The 19,516-nt window shown below is 41.8% G+C and overlaps 1 protein-coding gene across 1 annotated transcript in view; it reads right to left on the reverse strand.

The window, feature by feature from the left end:
- Positions 1-203: 203 nt before the first annotated feature.
- Positions 204-19,516, reverse strand: part of SLC23A2 (solute carrier family 23 member 2) — a 138,229-nt gene continuing 118,916 nt past the window's right edge. The window contains exons 11-16 of the mRNA XM_065921452.1: positions 17,708-17,855; positions 16,487-16,592; positions 10,644-10,773; positions 9,440-9,577; positions 6,415-6,510; positions 204-4,589 (exon numbers count right to left, since the gene is read on the reverse strand). Of these exons, the coding sequence (XP_065777524.1) occupies positions 4,357-4,589; positions 6,415-6,510; positions 9,440-9,577; positions 10,644-10,773; positions 16,487-16,592; positions 17,708-17,855 (851 nt within the window). The 3' untranslated portion in view covers positions 204-4,356. The remainder of the gene's footprint in view (positions 4,590-6,414; positions 6,511-9,439; positions 9,578-10,643; positions 10,774-16,486; positions 16,593-17,707; positions 17,856-19,516) is intronic.

Here is a 19,516-nt window from a genome sequence, read left to right on the forward strand (position 1 = left end):
TCTCCCAAGGAGAGAAATGTTCTCTAGCCATAGGGCCCAATGATACTTCAGCAACTGCTATCCTCCTTTGAGTTTTTAATATATCTGAACCTGTTGAATTGAAATTTTTATTAGTTGATTTCCCTCCCCTAGGTGATGACTTTTAATTAATGACAAGTTTCTTAAAGACCAGCCAAAGTACATGAACAGCAGAATTGCGTCCAGGAGAGCTTTTATTTGTACGGAACAGTTTTAAAAATACAGAATAAAATAGCTTTATCTCTACTATTATTCACAACATCTGGTCCAAATATTACATATTAAAATACTTAAACGTTTAATGAAGGTATGTTAGAAAAACAATATGAAAATTCTTTTTAAAAACGCCATAAAAGAATTAGACATAGAAAACAACCCCACCCCAAATACCCTCAATATGCAAAATAAAAATAAAAACCAAACAAAATCCCAGAAAGGTATATAGTCAAAGTCAGTCACAAAAACTTAAGGAAAATATAGGCATCCCTACTGTTTTAAGAACAGTCAGAAATTGACTAACATGACAAAGGTTGCTATGAATGAACAAAAAGGGTTTTAACTTGACTGTCAGTAAGATGGCACCACTGGGGAGGGTGTCCTAAGTGCAAGGAAACACAGAGCAATTCTAAGGAGTCTGGATGTCACCAGTGTAGGGTGAGGACAAGGAGGTCAAGAATAGCCTAAAAGGATAGGAATGTGTGAGAGGTTGCTGAAAAGGGATCTTCAGCATTAACATGCTTCAAGGGTCCAAGGGCAGAAGCTGAAGGCTGGCAAAAAATGGGCAACTGTCTTGCACTACTCCACTTGTGACTGCAGAAGGAATGAAGGGTAGAGGAAGTCCTATTCTCTGTCAAAATCGTAAGGGGACAGAGCACAATACAAGTAACATGTGAGGCCCCAAGTGTTTCCCTAAGACCAAGGGGTGGCTCCCTGAAGTGGGCCCTGTGAGAGCTCAGGCTGCCAGGGCATTCAGGGGGCACAGTTGGGTGACCAAACCAGGAGGCAAGAGCCATGCCAGGCATGCTGCCTGCAGCTGTGTGTCCACCTCAAGCTGTGGGGGATGAGTATGCAGGATGCTGCCTCTCTGTGCACCAGACAGCTTCTGGGATGAGGCTTCTGCCAGAGTTCCTTATTCATCTCCTATCTGGCCTGAACGCTCTTGTGGCATTGATTATTATGGAAGATTATAGTTGTCAACTTCAAGTCTAAGTTGCTTGCTAGTACTAATATTTCAGCAGGGACACGAATTAAAGAAGTAACAACTTAGCTCATGGTCATAAAATATATGAGTGTGTAAATAAAGTATAAACACATACTAGAGATTCATCAATGGAGAAATTCTATCATCACATGACATTGTCATGAAAATTATCATTCCCTCCCTGGAAAACTGTGACTATTATCCTGGGTAGAAATATTATTTTACTATATGGAAATACTGTAATATTCATGCATAAACCAGGTATCATCATGAAAGTCAGTATTCTACAGTATGAAGCAAATTCTGTGTATGAATTTGTTACCATGAAAACAGGAAACCATCAGAACCCATGGATATACCATTCTCTTGCCTTGATCAATCACAAGAAACTTACTACAATCTAACACTGAAGCCCTCTTAAGAAAGATTCTGTATATCTATGCAAAATTCGCTAGTGAGAGTGAGAATGAAAATTGCCTACAAAGACTGGAGGCATTTCCCATTTTTCTATGATCCACGTTAGATGTTTTATCAAAACCAGTGTGGGTTCTCCCTTGCCCCCCACCAGTGATACTGTAGCATCTTTTGTCCTATTTGTAAGTTTCTACTTTTCACATCATGATCACCAATATAAATGTGAAAATGGAGGGGGGCGGTATTCAAGTGGGAATTGGAGAATGAATGCTCTGTCCAAGGACATTCACGTTCAAAACATCCTACAACGTTTAAATGGCCAAAGCATGGGGTGTATGTGACCCCAATAATGCACGTGACAGGTGCACAGGCACAGTATCCCCCAAAACCTCCTTTTCAAATATGTGCTCAAACACAAGAAGCAAATGAATATAGTTTTTTTTTTTTTCAACTACAGACTCATTCTGCAGTGTATCTGCAAGCAAGAGGACACTTCCTAACCTCCTGTCCCCTTCCCCCACCATGGACAGAGAATCAAAGTCGGCCCCAATGGAACGAGAAGGGGGAAAAGCCTCCTTTTCCAATAGGAGGTGTGGGCACAGGGCATCTTTGCACATTTTGAGGACTTGCACACGTTCTGAGTGTTACCCATTGGGAGGGAAGATGCCTGGGTCAAGTTAAACTGAAGGGAACTTGTTCCTGAATTACCAATGGTTCCGAGGCTTTCATTTGGGTATTTGGTCATTCTGCTCATCTAGAGAGCAAGAATACTGCACATCTCTGGGCTATTTAACTGTTTCCCCACTGTTCAGAGGAGAGAAATTTGAGATGCTAAGCAAAATACAAACAGAATAAACTAGGCAATTAAGGTGACAACTAGGGCTGTCAGTCTTCAGGGCTTACCAAGTCAACAGGATGAAAATCATTAACCAGTGTGCTTCTAAATATGCTCCCCCCCCCAAAAAAAAACCCATACAAACTTAAATTTAGAGTCTTTCTTTACTTAATTTGCAATAAGGTTTTGGCAAAACATTGCAGTAGCTCTGGAGTGTTCTTGCCAGAATAGGTCTTAAAGCCCCAAACTTTACAGGAGTCAAGGAAGCCAGTTGTGGGGGCCAGAAATTCACCATGTGGATTCAAGGCTGTCAAGAACCATGTGCCCACTGCCTGTAAACAATCAGGTAAATAAACACTTAAGAAGCACTATCTCATGAAACAAGGTCACTCAGGCTTTTCCTTTGAAAATTTCAAACCAAATTCAGTAAATCATTTTTGTCAGAAATAATTTAATGTTATTAATAAGAATTTAACAGAGGGTGACTGCTAGCTGCTTTCCTTACCTCTTCAACAAGAAAGGCAGCATTTGGTCAGGGAATCTAGTCTTCCCCTCTGGAAAATAAAAATCCAGTGGACATTCAACAACCCACAGAAAGTTTCCTTAAGCCTTAACTGCCAGATGTGAATGGCAACTTAACTGCAGTGATTAATTTACCAGGATGCCAAACCATTCAATATGGCAGCTGTTTTGTCACCTGCCCTGGCTTCCCTTCTTCAGAAAACAAATCAACGTATAACTTAACTTATGGTTTCTGGGCTCTGGTCCAGCAGTCAGTTTGATAAACAGATTAAGCATTATGTATTTACACTTTCATGGTATCAAGCAATACAAAACACAACCACAATAATGGTTACTGGCCTTCTAGAGCCATGACAACAAACTTCCCTGTTGGTGTCCATAGCTTTAACAAATGCTGGTTCCTTTCTTAAAGGGGGATAGGAGATGAGGGACAGGTAATAGGGATGTAAGGTAAGAGGGTCACGTGGAAAAACACTGATTTAAAAAACCCATAATCAGTAACATTAAATAGGAATAAAATCTTGTAATTACAAATACACACAACAATAACTGACATCCACGTCAGCAGAGCCAAGATCCTCATAAACATCTGCTTGGTGCCTTTGTGTGGCACTGTATACCCGTCACACCAGCCAGGAGTGATAAATACCAAACAGAGTGTCTCAGCTACTAGTAAAAAGGAGACCAATAAGAGATAGGTTGGCCTAGCTTGGGCCAAGGTGGCACCAAGAAAAGTGTAATTGAGAATCAGATACTGATTTCAAGGTAATGTCCCTTCTTGTCCAGTCCCCTAATTTCCATTCTATCTGTGGACAGACTTTACCCATGCACAGATCTGGGCACAGTGTAAAGCATGTCACTGTTTTCAATTGCCCAGCAGCCACCTACACACAGTATCAGGGATCATAAAATCACACTTGACCAGTCAGTTGTGACAGTGCAAGGATATTGGTACCCCTTGACCAGCGGAGGTCTCTGTAGGTGCAGGTCCTGGTGCTTCCAAGGACAGAAAGCCCCTGATCCCTGGAGGTGGCCTATAAGAAAGCTAGCACAGGGTTTTAGAAGGGGACTAAAAACAAGGAGTCACTGTAGACTTCAAGCATCCACTCCCACAGGAGAGCAGGAACTTCAAACTCAGTGACCATGACCATCAACAGATGTTCTCAAGGGCTTAAATAAAAAGATAGATGAGACATCGTTATTAGACATGATCACAACCCAAAGAAAAAAGCTACCTGTAATCTGTCTTAGCTCTGGGGTGGATAATATAAATGCAGATCTACAAACATATATGTTACTGCTTGTTACTCAGCAAGGAACTACAGGTTCATGCCTCACTGTGGCCAGGCCACAGGATGAGCTACGGCTATACTGTGGCCTGCGAGTCTTCATCTGAACTCCGGCTACTAGTGCTCTTCCCGAGGCCTTTCCACGTGTAGCCTGAAAAGGTCGGGCTGATGGGTAAGTAGCTGAAACATCTGTATTTTTTAATAACGTTCATGCCAAATGGCAAATCATAGGATTCCATGCCATCAAGAGACTTGCTCCCTTTGCCCACGCCCTTCTTCCATTTTCTGATTCCTCTTTCCTCTGGAGTACCTGTGGAACACAAACAGCAAAACAAAAACAGAACAATGGAATGTTTAGTTAAACAGTTTTACCAAGAATTGAGATTCTCTGCTTTTGTTGTCCCATAGATTGAATGGACAGGATGACAGAAAAGAGCACTTGAAGAAGTAGTTGATGCTCAAACCAGAAATCTAAGAATCACTAACCCGGCAAAACAAATATGTCTAAAACACAGATTTGATCTTGCAAAATAGGGTCAGAATCCTTATTACAGCTCACAATGACCTCACTACTTGGTCACTGCACACCCACTACCCTCCTCATCTAGACAGCAGTTCAGTTCAGTTGCTCAGTCATGTCTGACTCTTTGCTACCCCACGGACTGCAGCACACCAGGCTTCCCTGTCCATCACCAACTTCTGGAGTTGACTCAAACTCATGTCCATTGAGTCGGGGATGCCATCCAACCATCTCATCCTCTGTTGTCCCCTTCTCCTCCCGCCTTCAATCTTTCCCAGCATCAGGGTCTTTTCAAATGAGTTAATTCTTCACATCAGGTGGCCAAAGTACTGGAGTTTCAGCTTTAGCATCAGTCCTTCCAAAGAACATTCAGGACTGATGTCCTTTACGATGGACTGGCTGGATCTCCTTGCTGTCCAAGGGACTCTCAAGAGTCTTCTCCAACACCACAGTTCAAAAGCATTAATTCTTCAGCACTCAGCTTTCTTTATCTAGACATACCACTTTTTATACTGCTTTGCTCCATTTTACTGGGGGGTAGGGTGCATTTGTCACAAATTCCCCACTTGTGGTCCTATGAGGATGAACTTCCACTGGTGAAACACTCTTGGCAATTCTGTACCCTGACAGATCAATCAGTGAGACAGATTTGGATCTTCATGGTTCAGCACTCCTGGACTCCTTTTCAAAAGTCTTTACAGTGCAGATAGCACTGGTACGTGCTTTTAGCTCCATGGGAGCCCTAACAATATATTTCTCTGCCTGAGCCTGGGTGATGAGGTCTATCCTATAGTGCAGGACTTAAGAACTTCTCATTATTTTCACACATATAAGCTATGCCCTCCCATGGGCACTTCAGTCACGAAACTGACCATTCCCATCTGCCTGACTCCTTTGTCTCTCTATTAAGTGCTGACTTAGGAAAGAAAGAGGATATTACTGACCTCCCACAAATGTAACACCTTCCACCTACTCATGTGTGTGATTCCCTCTGCCCGATGTGTTCATCTCTCATTTCCCCAGTAACATCTTTTTGATTGAGGCTTTTGGAGGCAGATTAAGGGCAAAAATCTCAACAGAACCTTTAAGCTCAAAAATAAACATAACCCTTCCCTGACAGATGATGAATCTACCAGTGTGTCCATGGAGGCATTTTACAATACAAAGTAACCTTCTCTAGGAAGCCACAAGGCAGGCCCCACATCGCATCTTAAGTCTGTCACCCAGCACTTGGCACAGAAGGAGGAGGAGTGCTGTCCACTCAGCTGGCTCAGAAGTATGTGAACAAGTCAATGAAAGCCAAACTGCAGGGCTCCAGGCAAGGCTGAGCAGGAGGGCAGGTAGCTGGAGCATGCTTAAGGCATCCTGCTGCCATACCACCATATACAAGGAATTCACCTGTTTTCTCTTAGAAATAATTCAGCAAGGAGGGAAAAACTAAGTTTACTAGCAAAAAAGTGATTCATGAAAGGTGGCTCAAGGTAACATCTTAACCACTTTAGAAAAGTTTAATCACTGATGGCTTTGAATTGACTCATGCTTCCTGCTTCCCATATTTATTTGGCAAAAAAGTAAGTCACATATGTAATAAGCATGTTTGATATATGCCACATACCTGGAATGGTGTTATCCAAAATAAAAGCCACACAGCCTCCTACAAACATAGCAGTTGTGAGAAGAACATTCAACACTTGATCGATTCCTGTTATCCCTAAAAACAACATAGCAACAGGTCACAGTCAGTCAGAATAGACTTGTCCTTGACTTAGAAAGGAACACTGGGGTGGACCGTAATTGCCAGTCAATGCAGTGCATCAAAGTGTAAATTTCTATTTTGCATGTATAAATTTTTGTCAGTAATGCCTTAAACTATTATGACAATAATAGTAAATAAACTATTTAAACTACCTTCGACAGTAATCAAGTTATCTCCATAAGAAAAATTTCTAACAATGATTCACAGAAAGTAAATCTAACAGAGTGGACTTTCTGGGTGGTCCAGTGGTTAAGAATTCCAATGCAGGGGACGAGGGTTCAGTCCCTAGTTAGGGAATTAAGACCCCAAATGCCTCCGAGCAACTAAGCCTGTGTACTGCAACTAGAGAACCTGCACACTGCTCAATGAAAGATCCTGTGTACCACAACTAAGACCCAGAACAGTCTCCACCCAAAATCTAATAGAGTGAAGTTCACTCTATAATGAACTATGAAGCCTTCAGAGGTGTGGGGGAGTGTTGCTTGCAGATTAAAAAAAAAAAAAAAAATCAATATAAAAGATGGCTGCTGTAAGGTTGAAAAATTTACAAAGTGAATAACAAGATGACAAAAATATTTGTGAGATCAGCAATCAAATGAAGGGCTTCAGAATTCTGGGTTACTAATTAGTGCTTAGCTGCTTTTAATTTAGAGCAAATTTATTTCTAAAGATGCCATTATATGAATGAGATACATTAAAACAGAAATTCACACACTTTTTCTATTTAAAAATATAATGATCTCCAACAGAAAAACAACATGCTTGGTGAGAATGTGGAGAAAGAGAAATCACTGTGTTTAATATACCTGAGGGGAATGTTGTAAGCAATGTTCCATAGCTCACTTGCTATGGAAAACAGGTGTTCCTCAAAAAGTTAAACAGAATGGCCCAACAATTCTATTCCTAGGCATATACCCAAAAGAATTAAAAACAGGTACTCAAATAGTCCTCATTACCAGGCAGATTCTGTTATTTGTGAATTGCCTACACACTGAAATTTATTTGTAAACCCAAAATGAATACTGTGGTGCTTTTAGTCATTCACAGACATGTACAAAGCAGTGAAAATTTTGAGTCACCCAACACACATGTTCCCAGCCGAAGTTAAACAAGGTAATGCTCTGCCTTTTGGTTTTAGCTTTCAGACTGTAAAAAACATTCTTTTAGCAGCCTGCATAATACCACTTTTTTTTTTTTTTTTTGCATTATTGTGCTTCTTCATTGGTGATCTTGCAATTTAAAACAGCCTCATTGTAAGATGGCCATGATGTGTCTAATGGAGAAAATACGTGAGATGAATGTCATTCAGGTATGAGATCTAGTGCTATTGACTGTGTTCTCCCAAGAGCAATGGTTCAGGATTTGCTAGGTCCATATTCATGGGGATTTTATAGACCATAACTACCATGAGTGAGAACTGCCTGTACTTGCACATTAATGTCCATGACAGTACTATTTACACTAGTCAAAAGTAGAAACAACCCAAATGTGCATCAGTGGAAAAATGGATAAACAGATTATGGTATACACATACAATGGAATATTATCTAGCCATAAAAAGAAATGAAATACTTATATATGGATAAATGTTGAAAACATTCTGACAAATGAAAGAAGCCAGACATAAAAGGTCCATAATGTAGGATTCCATTTATGAAACATCCAGAATAGGTAAATTCATAGAAATAGAAAGCAGACTGGTAGTTGCCAGGAGCTGAGAGGAAGGGAAATGATGGGGGTTAACTATTTAATGGGTATGAAATTTTATTTTGGGCTGATGAGAATGTTTTGGAAACCAGATAGAGGTGGTGATTATACAACATTGTAAATGTACTAAAATACCACTGATCTGTTCACTTTAACATGATTAATTTTAAGCTATGTGAACATCAGCTAAAAAAAAAAAATACACACATACATATATAAAATGATCCCCAATTCTGCATAAAATGTCAGCAACAAAATTTGTTTCTTAAGATGTTCTTCCTTTGTTCATTCTTTACAACACTTGGGTATTAACATAAAAAGGAATTGGGGACTTCCCTGGTGGTTCAGTGGTTAAGACTTTGTCCTCCAATGCAGGGGTTGCAGGTTTAAACCCTGGTCAGGGAGCTAAGATCCAACATGTCTTGTGGCCAAAAAGTCAAAACATTAAACAGAAGTAATGTTGTCACCAAGTTCAATAAAGACTTTAAAAATACTCCACATCACAAAGAACTTTTTTAAAAAAGGAATTAAACATACACACACTACTATATATAAAATAGGTAACTAATGAGCAACTATTGCAGAGCACAGAGAATTCTACTCAGTGCTCTGTGGTGACCTAAATGGGAAGGAAATCCACAAAAGAGGGGGCATGTATATTTGTATAATGATTCACTTTTGCTGTACAACAGAAATGTACACAACACTGTAAAGCAACTATATTCCAATAAAATTTTTTTAAATGGTTAATCTTGAAATAAAAATATTTGTAATCCAATAGAAAAACATGTATAGCAAAGTGTATGATGAGTTTCAAGAAATTCTAAATTTTAATATAGCCTTAGTCTGAAAAATCAAAAGGTTTTACAGAGGCATTCTCCCAAAGGGTAGGATCCTGATTTGTTTGTTTGTTTGTTTGTTTTTCAAAAAAAAGAACAGATGGAAGCAGGGAGAAGAAGAAAGAGAAAAGGAAGGAAGGGAGACTGTGCCATGCTCATCAGTTATATGCATGTGCCAACTCAAGTGGGGAGTGCAGAGGGATTCAAGTTAACCTTCGGCCAAGTGGGACTGCAATGAAATACACAGGTGAACATTCATTGAAATGATTCCTGAAGTTCCGTGAACTGGTGGCTGTGGTTCCAATTTTGCCACAAGATACATGGCCTGTTTCTCCTACCTGTGACGAGAGGGTTCTGTCTGAGGTAACTTGGAAGGACGAGCCCAAAGAAGATTGAAAATCCAAGCACAAAGAGGTTCCGGGAAGAATTTAAATCAATGAACTGCAAGTTAGACAGTCCAACAGCTGTGATCATTCCTAGAGAGAAAACATCACACCACAAGTTCCATTATCTCACCTATGGCATGGATGACAAATACGCTGTCTAGGGCAGACTCCCTACAATGGCCTTTCTCTGTCCCATCAGAAACAAGTTGGGAGACCTGTGTAGTGTCAGGATGGAACCAGAATGTGACCATCTGACTCAGGCACTATTTGGGTTTATTCAGGGGCATAAACATTACACTTTCTTTAGACCAGGCAGAAAACTAAAGACAATGGTTCCCCTTAAAAACTCATTTCAAACATTTCAATTACATTAGGATACAGGCCTGAATATCAGGTCCCTGATTACTACACTGAATGGCACAGAGATCAAATTGACTCCCTTCTATAAAAACCGACAGTTTTAAACGGCCCACAGGGAAAAGATATCTGAGCTTAAATCAATTAGAAATGGCAACTAGGGAATTCCTTGGTGGTCCAGTGGTTAAGACTGTGCTTACAGTGCAGGGGGTGTGGGTTCGATTCCTGGTCAGAGAACTGGGAACTAAGGTCCCACATGCTTGTCTATGGCCATACCACCCTGAACATGCCCCCTTTCATCTGAGCTCAGAAACTAAGGGTCGGGCCTGGTTAGTACTTGCATGGGAGATCCCACATACTGTATGGTATGGACAAATGAAATAGAAAAGAAAAGAACATTGCTCCTGAAGGTCTCATTTGCAATTAAATCCGTAATGGAATAATTCAGATACAAGAAAACAAACAGCTTCTATACCACATTAAAAAATGTGATATCCAAAGATACCTGCAGAGGATATTTAAGGCAGCATGGTTTCAATAAAGCACGGTAAGAACCTTAAAAAAATGGCAACTAGAGACTAAAATTTAATCTGATTTTTCCTAGCTCAGTTATTCCACCTTTAATATCAATTCAACTCAGAAAATGATATGCATTTATATGTTTATAAGGTACATCCTTTTGTATTTTAAAATAAAAACTTATCATTACCTTCAGTCTCACTGAAGGAATTCCTCACCAATGTGAAGAAAGAAAAGGAGCTTGAGGAGAAAGCCAACTATCAAGGAAATGGAATTTTACCAAAGAGAGTACAGAAGAGGGCGCCAAGTACGGGATCTGGAAGGGAGGCGAAGAGGGCGCTGAACTTTCCGATCATGCCCAGTGCCAGCATGAGGGCTGCGCCGTACTGTATCACCCGACGACTGCCGACCTGCAGGACACACAGAGGGCAGAGACCGGCATTCACCATGAGGGCCTCCAAGAGCACACACAACTACTCAGGTCCCAGCAGGCAAATGTGACCAAAACCCATAGACAAATCTAGATTACTCTTAAAACTTTTAGTTAAGAGGGTCTAACTTTACAGAGTCTTTAGTCTAACTTTACAATGAGGATTGATATCAACACATAACTACTAAAAACACATCCAGGGTAAAAAGATTCTCACCACCTTTCCTTGTTCCCATCCCATCTGGTTCCTGCTGGAAGGTGACTCCTCTGCTTCATTTGACTATGGGGACCCCAGGGCTTGACCTATGGTCTCTGAGCCCTGGGCAATGTCACCTCACTCTGCACTCAACTCCTGAGCTGTGGTCTTGGGTTTCTTAATGCCCACAGCTACCAGCCAGGGTGATCTTGTAGTGTCTCAAATCCAAAATGCAAAAAGTACACTTGGCCCCTGCTTTTCTTCTGGGTTCTGGCAGATCAGACAAAACAGTTCTGGAACTTCTCCTCCTGGCATATTAATCATGAGAGGTGGCACAGCCTAGAGACCACCGTGTGCAGGCTTCTAGAGCCCAGCTGCCTGACTCCTACCTCTGCTCCATCTCTAACCATATGATGGGCATTAGCCTCTCTGGGTGGCAGGATCCTCATCTCTGTAACAATGAACAGTGTGCTTCGGCTTTGAGGATTAAATAAGCTGCATGTAAAATAGTCTGAACAACACCTGGCAAGCATTAGGTTATTTGATAGGCTCCCATCCGAGCTTGCTTCCTCTGGCCTTTCTTCTGCCCACCTGTCCTCTCCACTGTAATGGAGTAACCTCTTTAACATCATGATTTCGGAGGTCAGGTCCCTGACTAAGTCTTCTGGTGCTCATCCCCCTCCTGGCCAGTTCTTAGACACACATCAAAGTACTGATACTACCCTAAAGCTACCTTCTCTGCAAAGCCTTCTTTCATTCCAAGGCTCGACTCTCCCAACATTGGACTTCTGCAGCATCACACACAGCATTTCTGATGTGGTCTCAACTTTATTGGTTAAATTTGATCTCTGCCTTCTAGAAGCTTCCATCTAGTCCATGGTCACCCAGGTAGCAAAAGACGAAGCTGGCATTGGGCTCAAGAATCCTGTACTATTGGTCTCTACTCTGTGCTCCCTCTCCCAAGAGAACATCCTGAGGACATAAACTGAATAAAAGAGCTTCCAGAAATGGAACAGTGTCCACAACGGTTTATATGTGAGTTACAACGACTAGGAAATGGCTATTTAAATAATTAAAATGAAATGAAATGTAAAAACGGACTCAGTTGTACTAGCTACATTTCAAGTGTTCAGTAGGAATAAGTGGCTGGGGGCTCCCTCAGGGGATAGTGCAAGTACAAAACATTTCTACTACTGCACCATTCTCCTGGATGATGCTGGGCTAGACCTTCCAAGAGCTTCTCAATGAGCCCAAGGGTCAAGTTCAGAGTAAGAAGCAAATCTTTTACTAAGCTACGCAGCTAGAATCAGTCACAGCTGATGCTGGAGCCTAGCTTCCATTATTCCAATTTACAGCTCATCCCATTATACCACCACTAAGTGCAGGGATGCAGTAAAAAGGGTCATGCAAATAGGAAATGGAGCAAAATGACTTATGCTTGACTGTATTACATGACAAGGAAGCCTTTCACTTACAAAAAGCAAGCATTTTCAGCAAACATTTTCAAGGACCAGCACTTCGGAGGGGGAGGTGATGGATACAAATATAAGTAAGTCATAAGCTTATGGTCAAATAATGGTACTGCTGCAATTATTAAGCTGTGTGGGAGTCCAGTGGGAAGAAAAAACTTTGAAAAGTTGGGGAGGATTCCCTAGAGATGGTCTTGAGGCCTGAGTAAGACAAAGAGCAACCAGACAGAGGGATTCATCTCCCAGTAGAGTCAGCCCTGTTAGATGTGCAGTGGGGAGGACTGGGCTGGCCCCAAGGATGCCTGAAACAATAAATCTTGTATGAAAACCATGCATGGAGGGCTGATCTCCCTTAGACGCTATCAAAAAAAGCAGCAAATTAGTCACTCTTTTGTTCAACAAACATTAACCGAGTGCCTATCATACATTTCTACTCTAAACACCAGAGACACAGCCCTAAAATCCCTGCCCTCCTGGTGCTTATGTGAAGCCTTCACATCTTTCTCATCCCGCACACTTGCTGGAATCGCTTCCTAGGCTCCCTTCTGATCTCCTTCTTGAACTGCAGCTCTGCCTCCAGGGCCACTGAAAAACTGACTGCATTTCTGACTTTCCAAAAGTGTTCAATAGGATGGTATGCTGCAGATGAGAAATGATCTCCTTCTGGATACTATCAAAAAAGATAGTATGGCCGAGAAGATGGTGTTTACTCTTCCTAGAAATAAACTTAGGTCTACATATTGTATAACAATATCTCTAGTTTGGTTATCTAACCATGTGCTAAATGTTTTACATGAAGTAATTTCAAAATTTTGCAAGCTATTGTTATTAGACAAGGGCACAGAAATTCAGAGAGGTGATGTAACTTGCCTGTGGTCATGTTAGGAGAATATGATGGAGCCAGGGCTGAATCCAAAGCAACCACCTCCCTACCGTGTCATGCTGCCCTTTTCTGTGGGACAGACAGTGGAACACTCTCAACGTAGTAGTACTGCACATGGAATCCAACCCATCCAACCCGCAGAACTTCAGAACACACAGCAAGATAGGCAGCCTCACCTCTAATCAAGTAGTCAGAATGTCCATGTCTGTACATGGAAGGCCGTTAACTGGATAAAGGACAGCAAGTAGTAGAGTTGCCAGGAAATGGCAACAGATCCTCAGAAAGAGCCACAGATTACTCTCTTTCTATATGTTCTGGAATATTGATACAATGGTCCAGACTAATGCTATCTGAAGGAATATCACACGATGATGGAAATGTTCTGTATCTGTGCTTTCCTTTGGCATCCACCAGCCATATGTGGCTATTGACTACCATACTGGACAACACAGATCTAGATCTAGAATTGCTAGATTTCACACGAGTTCTTATCAGAAAAGCAACTGTTCCAAGTCCTTCAGCTGGATAAAAGGCAGGATACAGCCTTGAAACTTCTGCTTCCTTCTTCCTGGGCAGGGATCTTCCATTAGCCACATGATTTAGGCCACAGAGAAGCTTCTGGTGCTAGTTCTACTTCCCCACCCCAAGGTATCTGTGTAGATGGCTCAATTATAGCCCCTTGTGAGTCAGGGTAATGGAGCTAACTCCAGGGTTGATATTGCCCCTCAAACCGATAAGGCTAGGCAAAGTGGCTCCAAAGGAACTCAGAAGGAAGATCAACTGGCTCAATTAAAAAATGCCGGCAGGGTGCCTTTTCAGAATAAGCCAGCACCATCTAAATTATAATAAAGGTAATTATTCCTCAAACCATCTCAGTCATGTTTTAGAAGGAACCCTGATGACAGCACTACTTACTTCCTACAGTGACTCTAGTTAAATTATGTGATGTATTTTAAAGAGGTGCAGAAAGAGAGCTGGCTTGTTAAACTGTTTCCCCAAGAGCCCCTCCATCTATAGTAATTTTACCAGTATGTTATTTAGGATTAGTTATAGGTCTACAGGCTCATGGCAGCAAACCAGCTAGCGTTAATGGCTTACACCTCATCCGGTGCCCATCTGACCCTTCCCTTAGCTCTGCGTGCCCAGTATCTGCAGCAGTAGGACCCAGGCATCCTGGAAGGAAATGCCCGTCAGGCAGCCCCCACATGTCACGTGCAAGGAGAGACAGGCAGCAGGGGTGGCCAATGGCACACCTAAGGTTGAGCTCTGGGATGGCCTGGCCAACTTAAGAGAAAAACCAACCAGCAAGTCAGGCTTGTACAATGTGTGCTCTACTCCCTCTCACCTGGATTTGCAGTTAAAATTAACCAAACCAAGTATCTGGTCTCTTTTTCCTGGTTATAGAATTGTGCAAAGAGCTAGAGGAAGATTTCTCATTTTAAAGAGGTCAAATGGTTCTAGAACACTCCAACTCACCCCCAAGTTCTCAAGATACAAGGTTGAGGAGAAGGAGACTCGTGCAGTCCACACTGCATGATGGTGAACCAGTTCTAACCGTGTCGAGCTGCGCAGCATACAATGGCCAGGGCTGAGCTGCATTCCTCAACACCCTGGGCAAACAGCAAGCATTGGCCCAAAGCAACTGGGATATAAAATTTATTTCCTAGTAAATCTGAAAGGTCGAGAAGCAACCTCCTTGTTCCTGAAGCTAGACGATGGTATGTACGCTTGGAGTGGGGTTGTGGGGAGAGACAAGTGGGGAGGACTTCAGATCAGGTACTGCTTCAACCTGAGTGACTTGCTATGGCTGTTTTGTTCACTAACTCCACAACAGATTTCATCTGAAAGAGAAGAATGATGCTGCTACAGTTTGAAACTGCATTAATTCTTTACTGTAAGATTGATTTATTTGTATGAGTAATGTAATTTCTGGGGCTTCCCTGGTAGCTCAGCTGGTAAAGAATCTGCCTGCAATGCAGGAGACCCTGGTTCGATTCCTGGGTCAGGAAGTTCCCCTGGAGAAGGGATAGGCTACCCACTCCAGTATTCTTGGGCTTCCCTGGTGGCTCAGACAGTAAAGAATCTGCCTGCAATCTGCCTGGGTTCGATCCCTAGGCTTGGAATATCCCCTGGAGGAGGACATGGCAACCCACTCCAGTATTTTTACCTGGAGTATTCCCATGGACAGAGGAGACTGGCGGACTGCGGTCTACGGGGTTGCAAAGAGTCAGACATGACTGAGCAACTGAGCACACAGACAGAGTGCAATCTCTGATCTAGAATTAGTGCCATCTCCTAACTGGTCTCCTGTTTCCACCCTCTTCCCAGACCCCAGCTGTCTACTTTCATCATAGCAGTCATAGTAGTTCTTAAAAAAAAAACAAAAAAAACAAAACAGATGGACTCACACCCTGCAGGACCCTCCCCCTGACCACTTTCACTTAGCCTCTGGCAGCCTTTAAGGACTGCATGACGTGGTCCTCAGTTTCCTCAAGAACTTCATCTGCTCTTACCCAACTACCCCACTCCTATCTCTGCTCATGTCCCACTGGCCTCCCTGCTGATCTGCAGCATGCCAGGGTGGTTCTGTGATAGCGCTCTGCACTGGCAGTGTCCCCTGCCTGAAGGCCCCTTCCCTAGGTACCTGCACGGTTCCCTCCCTCAGCTCTGTCAGGTCTTTGCTCAAAGTCACCTTCTCAATGAAGCTCAGCCTGACCACCCTAACTTACCCTCCTGATCCCCCCATTTTGCCCCATATTTCGGTCATACTTATTATGCTTACTATTTATTGCTTGTCTTCCTCTGATAGAATGTAAACTCCATAAACGATGGAAATATTTTTGGTTTTCATTCACTGATGTATCCCAAGTGCCTAGAACAGTGGCCTGGCAAAGGGTCAGTGCTTAATAAAAATTCGTAGAATGCATGAAGGACTAGCACCTGAATACCTGCCTACCCAGGCCAGTCAAGGGGAAAGAGACCTCTATAGGCATTCCAAAAACCCATCAATGAATCAAAAAGAGATGGGGAAGAAGACAATCTCAGAATTGGAGGCCATCCTTTTGGAACTCACAGTGGCCAGACCAATCAACAAAATGGATCAACATTTAGAGGCCGAACCATTTAATTATAAAAATATCTGTACCTTAGTAATTCCCAAAACTCCAATGTTGGGACTGGACGAAGTAGAGCCATTCCCAGTACCAAAAATGCCATCGAGAACACAGGAGAGACCCTCCACGAAAATCCCCCTAAAATGTAAAGGAATAGAGTAAAGAAAAACATTAATTCAATGGGAGAAATACTCTGAAACAGTCTAAATGGTTGTGACCCAAAGGCAGGGTCCACACCTGTAGCCTCTACTCTCCCCAGGAGGGGTTAGCAATGCAGAATCTCAGGCTACACCCCAGATCTGAAGATGTGCATTTTAACAGGGTCCTCCATGCTCATTCAACCTTCAGAAGCACATTTCTGAATCACACATTAGACACACATGTTTAAAAATTATTCCAAATTAAAATATTTTTGCCAGAAAATAATCATTTATGGTAATCTAAGACAACAAAGGTCATCCATAGATTTGATTCCTTTCCTATTAATACAGTTTTATCAGAAAGAAAATGCTTTATAATTTTATAAATGTTGGAACTTTCAAAAGAACCAATATATAAATAATTTACTCATATGCAGTAGCTTCATTAGAGAAAAATGGAAAAACTAGGGCTCTAAGCACCAACAGAAACAATGCAAAAGATGCAGAGATATCAGGCCTTTCGTCCTCATCACACACAATTCCATCTGGAAGGGTGGCAGCTGGCTGGGAAAGGTGGGATGATCTGGGCTACTTTATTTTCCTTACAGCTTCTACAGGGCCCTATTTAACTCCAGCATCGAGAAACTGAAGACTGTATCTACTGAGAATATAAACTTCACAGCTCATAAAACCTCTATATTTTACAGACTTCATTTACTCCTGCTCTTCTCTCTATATATATGAATCGTAACTGTGAAATGAACAGTGGGGAAAACAAGAAATCAAAGGGGACAATACATCCATGACCCCAAACCAAGCAAAGAACAATGGCAGTGTCTGGCACTTGTTTTGGAGAGTTTAAGGTCTGGAGAGATCTCACAGAGAATGTCTTATATGACTGTCACCATGAGAAAGAAGGGTGGGAATTCTGCTCTATATTATTTGGGTGTGGAATATGAGAGCAAAACAGGGGCAGTTACTTATTTGAAACAAACAGCCAATAAAGAGCCCTGATGCTTGGCTACTTCATGTTGAAACTCTTGACTGTCCAAACCAAAGAGCAAAGTTTGAGGCACTGGGCCCAGTGAAGAGTTCATTTTCTCAGGAACCCACCTGTTTATTGCATGGATGGGAGGTGATGGGGCACAGGACAACCTTGCACAGGCATAGTAGTCCCCGATAGACTCGATAATACTGGCAACGACCGCACTGAGCATTCCGATGACACCAGCTGCAGAGACGGTGGGCAGTCCCCACTGAACTAAGGAAGAAAACAAGCATGAAAGCCTCATAAACTTTCTTAGAGGTGAAGCCAAAAGTTATCAGGATATTGAGTCATTCAGTATGTCAGAGAACTCTACAAGAACCACTCAGATTTTTAAAGCTCATGGTAACTATTTTTACACATAAGTCATCAGTGCAAGATGCCTGGGAATAGTTTCTGAGTTGAATGAAAGTCATAATCAGGATTGGTCTGCTTTATTTAAAAGAAGAAATTGTTTGACTGGAAGAGGTGGGTGCTCCTCTTTCTTGCTTCAAAGCCACACTCAGTGTCTGCTAAATTAGAATTTAACACAGCCTTCTATGTTGGGATGGGTATTTGTATGCAGAGAATGTTTAGCCCTGCTGTGCAAAGCATGGTACAAAACAGTGTTCCTGTCCAGAGGGAGGCATCAAGTGAAAAAGCAGTGAAAAGTCAGCACATAAATTTAAATTCCAACAGCAGAGCATGGCACAAAGTGTAGACAACCCTTTTCTAGTATAATACCAGCACTTTTTTTTTTCAAGTACACCATGTAACAGAAAATTAAAGAGTTTCCTTTAAGAAAGCAAAGCAAAGACCCCAGGTAGATTGATTTTGAGTATCCAGATTTAAGAGTATATCTTAAAAGTATATCTATTTGGACATTGAAAACCACTGATCTTATTTAATAAAAACAGCATGTTTAAATGTTCACTGTTAAAATGAATAGACTTCTTTGTAAAGTACCTAGACTTTCTTTCCCTGAACCATTAGTTATTACAGAGCTACTAAGTAGAAAGTACATGAAGAGAAATGTATAAAATGTCTTGGGCAGGGGCCAACAATATACTGAGGGATCAAGACACTAAAAGATTTTGAACAGTGCAATGAATGTCAAATGAAGGTGACCCAAACCAGATCGCAATCAGTACCAGTTAGGAAGTCAGGAAGTGCCACAGTCCCTGTTCAAGAAGAGTCTGGAAAGTAGGAAACAGAGTGGAGAAGGCGATCTGGATGGGCAATCAATGGATGGACAGAGCTGGGAAGAAATAGGCTACTGCTCACCAGAGGAGGCCTGAGGCAGGTAGGTTTGGAAGGCCTTGACCAACCCCCTGGAGGGGCTTGGCCTCTGTCTCCTGGGTCATGGGAGAAACCCCAAGTTTGGGAGGAGAAAGATAACACATAAAGTAAGATGTACAGAATATCCTTTGGGTGTGTGTATGGACAGAACTTTTCCTTCCCGGAGCTCACTTTACCCCATGGGAGCTGGCCAGGGGATGTTGAGGCAGTCTGTATTCAGGGGTTCAAGGTGCAGACCCACCAGCAACTGGCTTGGTCAACATCTCGTCCCTGGATTGGTTTGGAATGGATTCTTCTCATGCAGATGATTTCTTTATCAAGCAACATTTTGTGTTTTCTAAATAACCTTTGATACAGTTATCTTTATTAAGGCAGTGATACGGTTTCATTTATTTATCTAGATTTTGGGGTGGGAGTCTTATTTTGCCATTTATTATTTTTCAGAAATTGCCTTTTCTCAGTCTTTTTACTTTAACTGCTTTCTTATCCCCCACACTTTGCCTGAAATCCTCAGCAAGATTTTTAAAATCTTTATCCCATTTATTTCAACATTTAAAATTTATAATCTTAATTTTTGACCCCTTTTCCTTCAGATTATT

This window comes from Muntiacus reevesi, chromosome 2, assembly GCF_963930625.1.
Source record: "Muntiacus reevesi chromosome 2, mMunRee1.1, whole genome shotgun sequence".
NCBI lineage: Eukaryota > Metazoa > Chordata > Mammalia > Artiodactyla > Cervidae > Muntiacus > Muntiacus reevesi.